The sequence below is a fragment of the Eschrichtius robustus genome, chromosome 13 (assembly GCF_028021215.1).
Source record: "Eschrichtius robustus isolate mEscRob2 chromosome 13, mEscRob2.pri, whole genome shotgun sequence".
Classification (NCBI taxonomy): Eukaryota; Metazoa; Chordata; class Mammalia; order Artiodactyla; family Eschrichtiidae; genus Eschrichtius; species Eschrichtius robustus.
Window position 1 is genome coordinate 60181467 of NC_090836.1, and position 15017 is coordinate 60196483.

A 15017-nucleotide genomic window follows, 5' to 3' on the forward strand; every position below is an offset into this window, starting at 1 on the left:
GTGACTCTGCTTGGGACGTCACTTCCTACGGCACACAGGAAACAAGGCTACCAGTTCACGCGATAATAATTAGGACAACGCGATTCTCACTGGGAGTTGTAGTCTTTTTTTTTTTTTTTTTTTTTTTTTGCCTCTCGCTTAGGGTTTGTCCTTCCAGTCTGAGGCCCATCCCCACTCCAGAGGCTGCTTTGGGGTTTCTGGTGCGTGGCGGGGTAGGCGGGCCCGTTCTTAATCTCGGCCGCGAGAGTTTCAGAGTAATGGGGGGATGGGAGGGACACACGTCTTTTTTTTAATTGCTCGGAGGACAGCTGCTGAAGAGAAGCAGTCGTCCCACTCCCTTTTGGGAGGCAGGGAGAGGACGGGGTGCGTCCGCCATGTTGGTGAAGGCAAACGAAGGGGATTGGAGCTCCAGGACTGTCGGCTCCTGTGGCTCAAGTCCGCCATATTAATAAAGAGAAAGGGAAGGCTGACACCCCCCTCCCCGCACAGAAGCGTACACCATTTCTTCCCACCTAGCTCCCGCAGCTTAGCTGGGTGGGCCCTTCCCCAGCCTCGCTTGCCCACTCTCTTCCCGAAGGAAGCGTAGCAGCCCGCGCCTCAGATTAGGCTTAAGACAGCGCCGAATGAGGGCGAAAGGGAAATGCCGACCAATTGCGCCGCGGCGGGTTGTGCTACTACCTACAACAAGCACATTAACATCAGCTTCCACAGGTAACCTGGGCAGGGAGTGGGGGGTGACGGAAACGGGAGTTCCTAGACTGGGTATCGCTTGTGTGGAAAGAACAGGATTCTACTAATTCTAATAACTTCGCTAGCTAGCTAGCTAGTAGCAGGGACGCATCATTTTTGCCCTTTGTGTGTGTTTCTCAAATCTGTCCAATTTTTCGCTCCCTTCGGGGAAGGTTTACTCACTTTGTAAAAGAGGGCCAAGTTTCTACTCTTTTACTCCCTGTGTATTAGACCAGGTTTTGATATTAGTGACGCCATAACAGGAAGCGAGATCTGCCTTTTCGAGTCAGCAATCACCTAAAAAGCCTGCTGTGTTCGTTCCCGTATAATGAGTCAATTCTCACTAGCTGGGTTGACATGGGAAGCATTTAAATTTCAAATAGTCACGCACAGTAACTCTGCGGAGGAATTGAGTCATCATCATTAGTAGCCGTGGAATTAAGCGATGTTAATGAAAGTGGAAAAGATAAGCTTTCTAGTCTCACTAGAACAGAGTAGTATAAAAAGAACCCAGGTTATGTTTTGCCTTCGTTTGTTGGAAGAGCAATCAAAATTCTTTATTTCTGTCAAATCAGAACTCTGGAAAGCGCTTTGAACCCTACATGAAACATAATAAGTACTTGGTAAATGTTTACCTTCTCTGCAAGTGCCTGCCATATGCCTGAAGAAAAGAAGCATTCAAAAAGTTAAGTACAAACAGTTCTGATTTTATATACCTCACAACTTAATAAGATCTTAGAATGTAGAAAATGATATCCTTGACCTTTATCCCTACTTCATTCTGACAAAATGTACCCACTTATTAAAAGTTACCACTTAAAAAAAAAATACTTGTGGTGTTTCTGTTTTTCGTCTACTTCATGCAAATGTAGTGCTTTATTCATTCATCCATCAAATGTGTACCAAGCTCTTATTTGCCCGACATGGTGCTAGGGATCCAGAAAAGTCTTAACCTTCCTGGAGTTGGAATGAGAAAGACCAACATAAATAATTGTGGTCAAGGGCCAAAGAAGAGACCTTCAGGGTCTCTAACTTAGCCTTGGAAAGTCAAAGAACACTTCTCAAAGGATGTGAAATTTCAGATGAGACCAGAAGATGACATAGATTTGGTCCTGTACGATACTTTAAGGATTTTCTGTTTTATCCAATGAGTACTTGAGAAGCCATGGAGGGCTTAAAAAGAATGGCGTGAATTGATTTGTATATTAAAAAGCCCTCAGGCTGCAGTGCAAAGAATTACAGTGTTACTTAAAGTGCTGGTCAAGCATCAGCAAGAGATGAATTTGACAGGAGCTTATTACAGAATGTTAATGCACCTACTATTTCACAGGGATATCCTGCTACAGCGTCAACTGAACTAAATGTACTTCTGTTGCTGGCACAATCAGCACTAGATTAGAAGAGGTGAGCGTTGATAGAGAAAAAAGTTAGGAACCTGTAGTAAAGCAACGGAGAATCCACCCAGTGGCCTAGACTACAGTGATACTGACAGTAGAGATGGAAAGAAGTGGACAGACTTGAGAAATGTTTGAGGAGAAACTACCATATATGGTCATTTGATTTGGAAGATAGGGGGAGGGAGGATTCAAGGTACCAATAATGAATGTTTAGGAGATGCACGGTGGTACACTAATGTACATACCTCCTTTCCGTGTTTGACTGTTTGTTTGCTATGAAATTAACATTTTCATGTGTAACCCCAGAAGTTTAGGTCTTAAAATAACATTATAATAAAATTAATCCCTATTTCATAATTAACACTATTCACTCCTTTCCTAGGACATTGGTAGACTTCTTTTCCCCCATGTACAGCTTATATTGCCTAAACTTACTGTCACCATTTTTCTTATCTCTTAGCCCATTCCAGTCTAAGTGTCGCCAATAATAATCTTTTGAAACTGTTCTTGCTAACATAAGTTGTCACTCCAACGTCCTTTTTTCACGGCATGTGATCATTTCCTCCTTGAAATACTCTCTACTTTGAATTATTTGACACTAATTTTGTGATTTTCATCTTACTTTTTTGGCCTAACTTCAGTCTCCTCTGCCACTCCACCCCCTAACCAAGGTCTTCCCACTCTTATCAAAAGGATTGCAACCGTTCCTGTGGTCTTGGTTAACATTTACCTGTTAATGCCTCCCAAATCAGTACCTCTGGTCCAACTCTCTCTAATGAGTTTTAGACCTATCGGTAAAGTGTCTCAGTTATTTCGCTGGTCTCTTCAGTTCCTCACATTCAGCATACTAAAACTGTACTACTGAACTTGCCCTTCCCCCAAACCTACACCACTTCCCATTTTCCCTTTCTCAGTAAATGGAAACACCATCCACCCAGAAACTGGGAGGTCATCCTCTCTTGACTTCTCACCATTCCCTCTCAGTTGGATTATTACAACAACCTTTTAACTGGTTCACTGCTTCCATTCATGCACTCCTAACTGCTCTTCTATAATCAATAGTGTGTTGCTAAATTTTTAACAACAGGATTTCCAGGAGAGGGGGAAAGCCCTGATTTGTAGTGTTTGTCCAATTTCCATGATATAAATACTCCCACCATAACTGGTTATAAGCTACCAATATGACATCACTGATCATGGAGTTGGGAAGAAATGTGCAATACTACCCTATTCTATAGCATTTATTCCATACAGGTGTAACAGACATAAGTAACCTGAAGAGTATAGACAACAGTAAAATAATTAGGAAGTGATGGGTTTTTAGTACTTATTACCTTTGTTTTTAATTTATTTAAATGCAAACTTACATAATTTAATTTTTAATAATGGCTGTGTTTAACAACCAGTTAAAACATTTTCTGTTCACAGCTCTAAATTAGGCCTCTTAATGGCTTACCAATGCCATTTTGGATAAAGTTAAAAATTACTCTTTAACTTGGAAAGTCCTCCATCTTCGTTTCTTGTCATAACACTCTTCCTGTCCCCAAGATACTCTTTAACACTCTTCACTACTACCATTCTAATTTCCCTAGCTAATTCGTACTGTCTTAAGGCCTCTTGACGAGATTAGCTCTTCCTGTTTTATGGTTCCATGCAATCCTGTACTTACCCTTTTATAAACTCATGACACTTGTAATTACTTTTATAATAATAATAAACAGCATTTATTTAGTATTTACCACGTACTATGCATTGGGCTAAGCATTTACTCACAATGTCTCATTTAATCCCTAGAACCACACTAGGTACCGTTATTACTCCACTTTATGGATGATAAAGGTTAAACAACATTCTTAAAGTCACCCAGCTATTACGTGAAGGAGCTGGAATTGATACCTGGTTTGATTACAAAGACTATTCTCAGCCACTCTTTTCTACTACATCAAGCTATTTGATTCTCTACCTTCGCCATTACAGTATACCCACATAGAAGGTAGATATCATAAAGGTAGATCAATTTTGTTTACCACTATGTCTTCAGTGCCTAGGACAGTGCTTGGAATGTAAGAGGCATTCAGCTATTAAAGACCCAAGCAAAATAGCATTGTTAAAATACTGAGTGACTTTCCAAAACATCTAATGTCTCTGAAAGCCTGGTTCTGTTATTGTGTAAACAAGAATATATCCATCTATTAACACCACGTTAATTTTTTTTAATTAATATTTGCATGATTTATTATTACTTAAATCCAGCTTATGGGCTGCTTCTTCCACCCTTTGAATTTGCTGAGAAAAATCCAAACAACACGTGCAAAAACATGATTAAGGTTAATACTGTATAAAACATTATCTAAAATCAAATATAAAATTATTGATTATTCTTATTTTATTTCAACGCATATCATCTAAAGATTATTTAGTAATGCCAAAACTAACTCCATTACTTTGTATATTCATTGATTCACTCAAAAAGTTCATTGAATGCTTACTAACAGGAAAAAGTAGTGAAAAAACAGCTCCTAACCAGGAGAAACCTGTGATCTAGTGGTGGAAATAGAAAAGTAAACAATTAGAATACAGTTATATTAGTGCTCTATGATATAGGAACATCTAACCAACTCTTCTGATCATAAAAAAACTTGTTAGGAACGTGGGATTCCTAAACTGAGTCTTAAAAGAAAGAAGTAGAATTTGATCACGTTAAGGTCCAGTTGGAGATGTTGGTTTTATAATTTAGAACATTTTTTTAGTTTAAAAAAGAGCTAAAAGGGGAGGGGGTGAAAGATAATGTTTGAAAGAAAGTCTTCGCATATCTGAAGAGTCTTATACAAATGCTAATACAATAGTACTGATAGTACTTATTTGTTCTTGAGGTCCCAGGAAGAAGAAGTTTGCTCATAAACTAAAGCTTAATTTTTAGCTTAGTCCTCAGGAAACATTTTCAGATCACTAAATATTGGAACAGAGAGCTTTGAGATGAGAATACATTATTATTAAGAGGTGAGAGCCAGGCCAAGTAGATAAAGTCTCCATTAGAGAGACTTGTATTTCTAGTGAAATGCAAAAAAACGTACATATATGAAAACATGTGAACTGCAGAGTGACACACAAATGTTATCCTCAGGTGAGGGTGTGTTTGGGGCAGTGGGGGAGGGGACATGAGATGGCAGGGTGTCTAAGTAAGTCTGGGCCTTCACCTCTGTGGCCCTCCCTGCTGGTAATTTGAGCAAGCCTAGTATATCTGACACAGCCAAAGCTGTTACCTAATGAAGCTTCAGTTGGGGGCTTTTGAGCCACATGATCTTCTAACATAAATTTAATGGTTCTTTTTAGGTACTAGTGAGTTCATAATTAATACTTAAAGGATAAGGTAGTCAAACTAAAGAAGAGTTCAGTTCAAACTTATTACATGTGAATGTTGATTTCTCTATTTGCAAGTCAGTCAACACAGTTACCATTCGAACTTTTAGTCCCTTACAATTTTCTCTTCCTTAACAGGTGTACACTGGGTGCATATCAGTATATTTTATATCTGAAATAAATATAAAAGGAAAAACATTCCTGCTGGGCTTGTCATCAGCATTTTACTTTTTGTAGTAATTAATTATGCCTTCTACTGTACTACATAGCTTAAGAGGTCATTTTTAAAAAATATATGCAGTTTAACTTCATGGAAGTAATATAGTGAATTATAAATTCATATATTCTGTATTTATATTAATTAAGCAAATTTTTGTTGAGTCCCAGCTGTTTGCAAGGCACTACGTAAGTGTTAAAGATAGATAAAAAGATAAAATGATCCATGTCCTCAAGAAACTTGTAATCTTTGATTTCACTGGAAATTTATTAAAATGGAAAATTACAAAGCAATGTAGTAAGTATCATAATGAACACAGAGGAAGGAATACCAGAATCTGTCTTGATAAAATTTAATCTGTAGATGATCTGCTTTGTCTTGACCACGTACATGAGCAGCAGATCAAAGCACTGTGAAATTACTCCTGCTTATAATGGATCTACATAAATTTGATGTAGATCAGTTTAGTCTTGTTTATTTTACTGCCCTTGTTAAGGACTAGTTTGGGAAGAAAGGTCTCTTTTTAAAACCCTGAAAAATTAAACCACTTAAGTTAGTTTTTTATTAACTTTTTTACAACTTACAAAAATGAGCATGAATTGGTTTCTGTTCCAGTATCTGGATACTGGAAATTTTTAAATTTTTATGTAAATGGAAGACATTTTAAATTGTTACCTTTCAAAATTTCTTTTAACCATTTAGGTACAACCAGAAGTGTGATAGTTGGAAGTTGAGTTGCCTTTTTTTTTTTTAAAGGTTTCCTTTGGATCCTAAAAGAAGAAAAGAATGGGTTCGCCTGGTTAGGCGCAAAAATTTTGTGCCAGGAAAACATACTTTTCTTTGTTCAAAGCACTTTGAAGCCTCCTGCTTTGACCTAACAGGACAAACTAGACGACTTAAAATGGATGCTGTTCCAACCATTTTTGATTTTTGTACCCACATAAAGTCCATGGTAAGTAATACTACTTTTACGCCATTTTAACCATTTTTAGAATCCATCCCTTTTTGTTTGTAACATGGAACAATTAAGAATATATTGAAATTCATATATAATGCTGTGCCTCAAGAAAACTGCAAAACTGCGGTGAAGATACAGGCTAGAATTAGTGCTCAGCGCTCCTGACTCCAATATTCTTTCCCCAACCTAAACTGTTTTATTATATTGGAATTTTACGTCATTGTTAACTATTATCAATAATTGACCCATTGGTAAAACTGAGAAATCGTAATGAAACCTCCAGCATCACTCTGCTGTGATTTTAAGATTATATGCAAATAATGTGTGTTAAGTGCTTTCAGGGCAGCACACCCAAAGAATACCAGAGTTACACCAAAGAATATAAGTTCAGAGGGAGGCATAACAGAAAACCTCATAGAGCTCAGGCATTTCGGCTGGGCTTGAGCTTGGAGTTTGGAACGTAGCAGAGGGTTCTTGACTTTGCACAGCGCAGCTGCAATAGCATGATGAGAACAAAAGATAATGAGTTGAGGAGTGAATGGAAAATAAGTGTTAGCAAGTGATATTTAAAAGGAAGGAGAAATTTAAGGTATAGTATGAATGTATTAAAACAATGTTTTATCTAGTTAGGGAAGATCTGATCAGAGGGGAAAAAGCTAGATGAGAAAGACAGGGTCACTGAAAGGTTCAGAAGGGGTGGAATGAACAAAAAGTGTTTAGCTTTGAAAGGAGGATAGACATCTTTTCCTCTCAGAGAGGAAAAATCACTGCTTTTCTTGAGTTATTTTTGACAGTTAAATTTGTAAATCTACATGAGTTACTATCTGAATGGAAGAGAAGGGAGAGGAGATTGTGGTAAACCAATTATCACAGATACTAGAAAAGCTCCAGGAGGGCAAGCATTTCATTTCTGAATCCTCAGAACCTCAAATAGTGCCTGGTATATAGTACACACTCATATATTTATTGAATTTGAAGTATACCTTGTTTTGACATTTTGATCATTTGTTCATTCAACAGATGTTTACTAAACTTTACATTATGTCAAAATCCAAGTTAGATGCTGGGAATATACAGATCAAAAAAGAGTCCCTGCCAGTTCCCCTAGACAGAAGGAATGCCAGTTGTAGGTTTCATGAAGACAGGAACCATATTTATCTTACTTGTTCACTGTTGTGTCCCCAGGAATTCATAAATGAATTCCTGTGTTTCAATAAATGTTTGTTGAATGAATGAAAGACACAAAGCTATGAAATTAATCAAATAATCTGGGAACTATAAGTGGTTTAATATTATTGGAGTAAAAATTAAGATGGTGAATGGCAGCACTTCCCTGGTGGTGCAGTGGTTAAGAACCCGCCTGCCTGCCAATGCAGGGGACACGGGTTCGAGCCTTGGTCTGGGAAGATCCCACATGCTGTGGAGCAACTAAACCCGTGTGCCACAACTACTGAGGCTGTGCTCTAGAGCCCGCATGCCACAATTACTGAAGCCCGCACGCCTAGAGCCTGTGCTCCGCAACAAGAGAAGCCACCGCAATGAGAAGCCCGCGCACTGCAACAAAGAGTAACCCCCGCTCACCGCAACTAGAGAAAGCCCATACACAGCAATGAAGACCCAACGCAGCCAAAAATTAATTTATTAATTAATTAATTTTTTAAAAGATGGTGAATGGCAGAATGGGGTGAGATCCTAAATGGTACAGTATGCCATGTAAAGATAATTTTTTTTCTTTAGATAATAGGGAGGTAAAGAAGAATTTAGCCAGTATTAAATCATCAAATCTGTTAGAAAATTATTCTGTGGCAGAAAATAGACTAGTGAGGATCAAAATGAGCCAGAGATCAATAAAGAAGTTTTTAATATATTCAAGCCAGACATGAATGATATGGGCCTGATATGGGTAGTAGCATTAAGAATGATGGAGAGGAGGGACTTCCCTGGTGGTTCAGTGGTTAAGATGCCGCGATTCCACTGCAGGGGGCGTGGATTTGATCCCTGGTCGGGGAAGATCCCACATGCCGCACAATGTTGCAAAATAAATAAATAAAAATAAAAACCTTTAAAAAAAAAAAAAAGAAATGAAGAGAGTGAAAAAAAAGAATGATGGAGAGGAGAGGATTTGTGATACAGATATTTAGGAGGTAGAATTAATAGGACTTGATGACTAATTGAATGAAAGAGATAAAGGGAAAAAAGGGTCCTCAGGTTTCTGATCTGGGAAGAAAGTTTCTAGCCAGATTTTAAAACCTTGAATGTATCAATAAGATATAACTGTGCATAATTAATAGGTAAATCTATTCAGGAGCTTGATACTTTGGAATATGTTTGTATTAAGTAGGACCACAGGTTTGAAATGTTAATCAAATTGAGAGGATAGTATTTACCTAAAAGAGAGATCAAATCAGTATCACAAATTAACCAAATGTCTAAATGCATTCTATATGGGCCTTAGAATATTGCAAAGAATTTTTTTAAGTCTCTACAGAATCATATTCAATAATTTGGAAGAGACCTAGGAAGTCCATTCTCTATTTCCAGACCAATGCTTTTATCTCTCTGGAGAGAAAAGACAAAAAGAAATAGGTGGCTGTAGTTAATTCAACCAGTTGAGAAACTTGAATCCATGACTACATGAGATGGACTGCTGATGTTTCCTATCAGATTTTTAAAATAAGTTTTTAAAAGAGCAGTTTAAATACTGTTATCCAAAACAAAATTTACTTATTTGTGATATTCCATAATTTATGTTCAACCTTCTAATTTTATTCTGCTCAGAAACTCAAGTCAAGGAATCTTCTGAAGAAAAACAGCAGTTGTACTCCAGACGGACCATCTAATTTAAAATCAAACATTAGTAGTCAGCAAGTACTACTTGAACACAGTTATGCCTTTAGGAATCCTATGGAAGCAAAAAAGAGGATAATTAAACTGGAAAAGGAAATAGCAAGTTTAAGAAGGAAAATGAAAACTTGCCTACAGAAAGAACGCAGAGCAACTCGAAGATGGATCAAAGCCACGTGCTTGGTGAAGAATCTAGAAGCAAATAATATATTACTTAAGGGCACATCAGAACACATTTTACCAACTGCCTTAAACAGTCTTCCTTTGGAAGATTTCAAGATTCTTGAACAAGATCAACAAGGTAAAACGTTACCAATTCTCTAAATCCAAAACAGACTAAAAGAACCTTCAATTAGGATTTGATGCTTGAACTTCATTCTGTTCAAAGGTAAAGATATTTAAGGAAATTATTCCAAAATTGGGTATTTAATAAAGTTTTACCTGAAGTAACAACATTACTGCATAATTTATTTATGAAGATTTGATTACAAAAAAAAATGGAGAACTTCTTATGAAACTTATTTGAATGAGAATGGAAGTGCCTTATGTGAGAATTATGTACTTAAATTTTCTTCTAGGAAATTGTATGTTTATAAAGTGTTTTGTGTTTTTGTCTTTTTAAACTTCTTTTAAAGAACAGTCTATCACAAGTAATGTTTTTAATTTATATTATAAAAAATTTTTTTCCTGTACCAAAGTTGGGATATTACATTCTAAGTAATTTGCCTAGTAGGAGTTAACCAACATGAAATAAAACTTTAAAACTGCAGGATTTTGTATTAATTAAATTATTATTATTGGCACTGTGATTGGGAAAAATTGTAGGAAAAAACTTTAAGTACAGGGCAAGTTCTTTTATTTAAACTTTTCATATCTTTTTATCAGTAAAACTGAGCTAATCATGGCCTCCCTCATAACAAAATTAGCTTTTGCAATAGCTTGTAAAATATTTTGAAAATAGTATTTTCAAATGTGAAGTACCCTTGCATCATCCAAGTAATTCAGACTACTAAAAACAGGTAGCTGATTATATTCACCTTCTAAGAAAATATGTTAGGAAATAACAGAGATTGAGATCTAGCTTTTACTTTAATCAAAATGATAAATGTATACCACATTTATTCTCATAATAAAAATATTACATTTTCGATTTCAAAACTGATACATTAATAGGCAAACATGCTACACAGTTCCATGTTAGGAATACTCCCTCTGTCCCCATGTGTGTTGATACCAAAATTCTTAAGCTTTCTTTTTTTTCCATAAACCCACAATAGAATCGAATTATAGAAAAGTACTTACCATATTATATCTTTACAACTTATAACCTAAAATAAAGTCAATTTATCTTACACATCAGCTTGCTTTTTATCTCCTCTTTTAGTGAGAGTCAAATAGAGCAACCATACTGCATAAGGGAAATGGAATGTAGATCTCTATAAAAATACATGTGTCTCTGATAAAGCTATGCAAGTGCTAATTATTTTACAAAATAGAATATCAGAACTATTCTTATAGCTTCCACTTGAACAATTAAAGGGTTTGCCTTATTTTACCAGATAAATGTTTAATAAGAACGCTTTCCTTCAAACAGCTTTGGTCAAATCATGTAAAAATTTATTAATGTACAATCAGGTTACCCAGGCCTGATTTGAGCTTCTGACACCGCCATATGAAAGTAGCATATACATAATCACATATTACTGTAAATCCTTCCCATAAGGTAATGGCTACTTGGTGATAAAAAAATTTTTTTATAACATGTGCTGAGATCCTAGCAAAAAGTCTTTTTACATTATTACCACCCTTTCTTTTAATAAGGAATGCCTTCCAAGCAACTAGATGCACAAAGGCAAAGGTAGGAAACGTCCCTTTTAGTTATCATCAGGCACTTAAAATAAATATTTATGAAAATTCTTTTGTGTATAATGTAAACCTTGTTAGTCATGTTATCTTTTTTTTTTTTAAGTCATGTTATTTTTAATATTGGATGTAGCTCCTTGGAATTGTCATTACATGTTTTCAACTAACTTTATATGGTTTGAAACATAAACATCAGCAAACAGTTACTGACCATTTCTATTTTATACCTCAAAATAAGTTGGGCAAATAATCATTTAAACATAAACTATGTTTCCCAAGTATAAACTCTCATGTGGTTCACCGCCCCTCCCCAGTACAAAACAAAACACTAATGCAGGCTGATTCCCATCTACAATAATACCCTGATATCTTAATATAACATTTTTTAAATCACAAAAATAAAGCATCATAAAATACAACAAGCTTTTGGCAAAGTTACTTAGACTTCATTTATTAATATTTGAGAGCACTGAATAAACTACCACTCAGTAATTCTAAAGTAAAAATTTTTGCTGTTTTTTTTTCCATATCATTTTCATGTTACTGTTCCAATAACATGCTCCAAACTCTCCCTGCATCAAATTATTTTAACATACATCTGTCTACCTTAAAACTACTTTCATTCATAGAGAAAAACGTAAAAGGAATCTTTTAAAATTCTGTTTTCAGTCTGTTGATAAACTTATCACTTAGCTCGTAGACCATAAAACTAATCAAAATTATAACAGTTCTTTGTCCTCTGCTTTGACACAACACATATCCTCTGTTCTATGCCTGTCATTCATTCTATGTCTACCAGGCACTAACCCCTACAAAGAACCAGCCAAAGGCTAGAATTTGATATAAAGATGAATATGACATGATTTCCTGCCCTTAAGTTGCTCAAAGTCTCTTGCGAGAAACAAATATTATTCATAATACAATATGATAAATGCTATGAAAGAAGTACGTGTGAAGCGCTTTGGTAAATGTTGTTGAATTGGAATTTAATGAGAACGTGTAGACTTTAGACCTTTTTACAATAAACCAGTTTTCTTTTGAAACAAACAGATTTTCTTCTTACAATGACTTACCAAAGGAGATTTTGTAGAAGGACATGGGTGTTGACCTGAATTACATACAGTGTTTATTTAATGAATTGTAAGACTTCTTTTTCCTGTTAAAATGAACACTGAACAAATTTGTTGTTAATGATATCTTGTTAAAAGGAAAACATAAGTAAGTAAAATATTATATCAAAGCCAAGACTGGAGTTTGACATTTGATATTTTTACTAAACAACAAACCCTACTATCACGAATTTTTTAAAATAATTTTAACTCAGAGTCTTAAAGTGAACAAAGCACTATGGCACCAATTAGTTCTCTTACTTGTTCTTCACATATATTCTGTGTGGTAGGTGGTATTATCTCAATTTATAGATGAAGAAATCCTTGTTAATGTAATTTATTTATTCATTCAGACATTTATAATGTGTCAGCTGGCACAAGGGATAGAAATGCAGTAATCTAGGAAATCTAAGGTTACATTATAGCCTTCTGTTCAATATATAAATCATTAAAATAGGACAGGTTATGTGTCTCAAAAAACTAAAATAAAAAATATTGTGTGTATATATACAGTAAAGACAGTCTGTGAAGTCATTGTTGATCTCTTCTAGGTAGACTTTATAATGTTGGGTTTTTCTAATCTCATTTCTCAATGTTAGAATACAGGTAAATTTTAATTTTGGTATAATATAGAAAGTGGTTCCTCTTTATATCAGAATATGGGATTCTTTTAGTATTCAGACAGTTGGAAACTTCATAAAATTAATGATTTTATAATGTATATTAAACAATTGTATATTGTTTTCACAAAAAAATGTATTCTGAGTATGTTGATATTAAAAACTTTTCCAAGGAAATTAGTGTCATGCCTATTATTTCTAAAATATGCACATAAACATTTCTGTGGAAATCCATCCCCTAATTGACCCCCTAAAATACTTCTGTAGAAGTCCGCCTCCTTAAACTGAAGCAAACTGTAAGCAAAATAAAGATATGTAAAGCCTAAAAGAGGAATTATCATTTTCATTTTATGGCTCAAATTATATCTAAACATACATCATAGTTTATTTGCACTGTTTTGTTTTTTTTTTTTAATTATTTATTTATTTATTTATGGCTGTGTTGGATCTTCGTTTCTGTGCGAGGGCTTTCTCTAGTTGCGGCAAGCGGGGGCCACTCTTCATCGCGGTGCGCGGGCCTCTCACTGTCGCGGCCTCTCTTGTTGCGGAGCACAGGCTCCAGACGCGCAGGCTCAGTAGGTGTGGCTCACGGGCCTAGTTGCTCCGCGGCATGTGGGATCTTCCCAGACCAGGGCTCGAACCCGTGTCCCCTGCATTGGCAGGCAGATTCTCAACCACTGAGCCACCAGGGAAGCCCTGCACTGTTTTAAATACTGGTTATACAATCTACACCAGATATATGAAGGGCTATAAAAATGTTCTGTCTACCCTGACAATAATTTGAGGCTCACACAAAGATTTATTTGTAGATATGCTTACCAAAGCATTATTTTAATAGCAAGGAAATAAGATATGATTTTTTCTTATTAATTTTTTCTAAGTATTAAAATATTATTTAGTACTTTAATTTAAAAAACACTTTTAACATTCACTAAGAGACACTGAGCAAACTAGAATGAACCAGATGGAAATGGTTCCTGTCCTCAAGTCTACCAGGAAAAAAAAAATTCCATTTGTTTATTCCTGCCCTCACTGCTCCCTACCGTCTTCCTAATGCCTTTTCAGAATAAGTTGAATCTAAAACAACATACCAGTCTTCAAATTGCTGCCTAGGCTTTTAAAATCTGTGCTCCAAAAGCTTAAAAATATAAGAACTTTGGGTTCAATGCCAAGAAAGCAGATACGTGCCTATCTCTCAGATGAATTTTCTGTTTAATTATTTAGCTAGTATTTCAGACCTTGTTATGTCTAAATCTTCCATTCTCATGAATTTCTATTTTCACTCTCTTAACCACCAAATCTTTACATATTGCCCTTACTTTAGCTTGGTCATTTAGCAATCTCCCTGTCATCTTTTAAGTGTTAGCTCTGATGCTCTCTCTCTTTCTGTGACACTTTTCCTTAACGTACCAAAGTGACATAAGTGCTTCTCTCCTTGAGTCCTGTTTTATACATAACTTGGATAAAGTCATCATCTCATTATAATGTTATTGTCTACACATCTGTCTTCATTTTCTGTGTTCCTTCAAGGCAGTGTGTGTTTGTGTGTATGTTTTTTTCTTTTTGGGACTCAGGGGTCTGACATGTATATATTAGCCATTCTAATATTAGCACATTTCTCTTTAGATTTCACAAAATCTAAATCACTCCTTTGACTTAGATTCAAAGTGACTGTACATAGAACCCACTGATATTTTCCTACCATCAGTAAGTGCTTTTTGCCATTGGGATGATTTGTACAATTGGTATTATGTATCAAATGTCTATCCCAGAAAATGTTTATGTCAAAGAACACTTAAACATAAATAGGTATTTATATTGTGAAATTTAAAGATTATTACTCCAACAATGAACTTTCAGTCTGTTGCTCTGATTACAATAACAATTCTCAAACTGTAATGTTGTCTGAGGGAAAGTAAT

General features: G+C 35.6%; 1 protein-coding gene across 1 annotated transcript; it reads left to right on the top strand.

Annotated features, from left to right (window-relative positions):
- The first annotated feature begins 169 nt into the window (after positions 1-169).
- THAP2 (THAP domain containing 2) lies at positions 170-10051 on the top strand. Its single transcript, XM_068559687.1, has 3 exons — positions 170-711; positions 6460-6655; positions 9440-10051. The coding sequence occupies exons 1-3, from the start codon at positions 641-643 to the stop codon at positions 9827-9829; spliced, it is 657 nt and encodes a 218-aa protein (XP_068415788.1). The 5' UTR covers positions 170-640; the 3' UTR covers positions 9830-10051.
- The last annotated feature ends 4966 nt before the right edge of the window (positions 10052-15017 follow it).

What these genes read in the sequence shown, in the direction of transcription:
- THAP2 (XM_068559687.1), top strand. Translation starts at nt 641, where the DNA reads ATGCCGACCAATTGCGCCGCGGCGGGTTGTGCTACTACCTACAACAAG. An exon ending in ATTAACATCAGCTTCCACAG is followed by an intron (nt 712 to 6,459) that starts GTAACCTGGGCA and finishes TTTTTTTTAAAG; the next exon opens with GTTTCCTTTGGATCCTAAAA. An exon ending in GTACCCACATAAAGTCCATG is followed by an intron (nt 6,656 to 9,439) that starts GTAAGTAATACT and finishes TATTCTGCTCAG; the next exon opens with AAACTCAAGTCAAGGAATCT.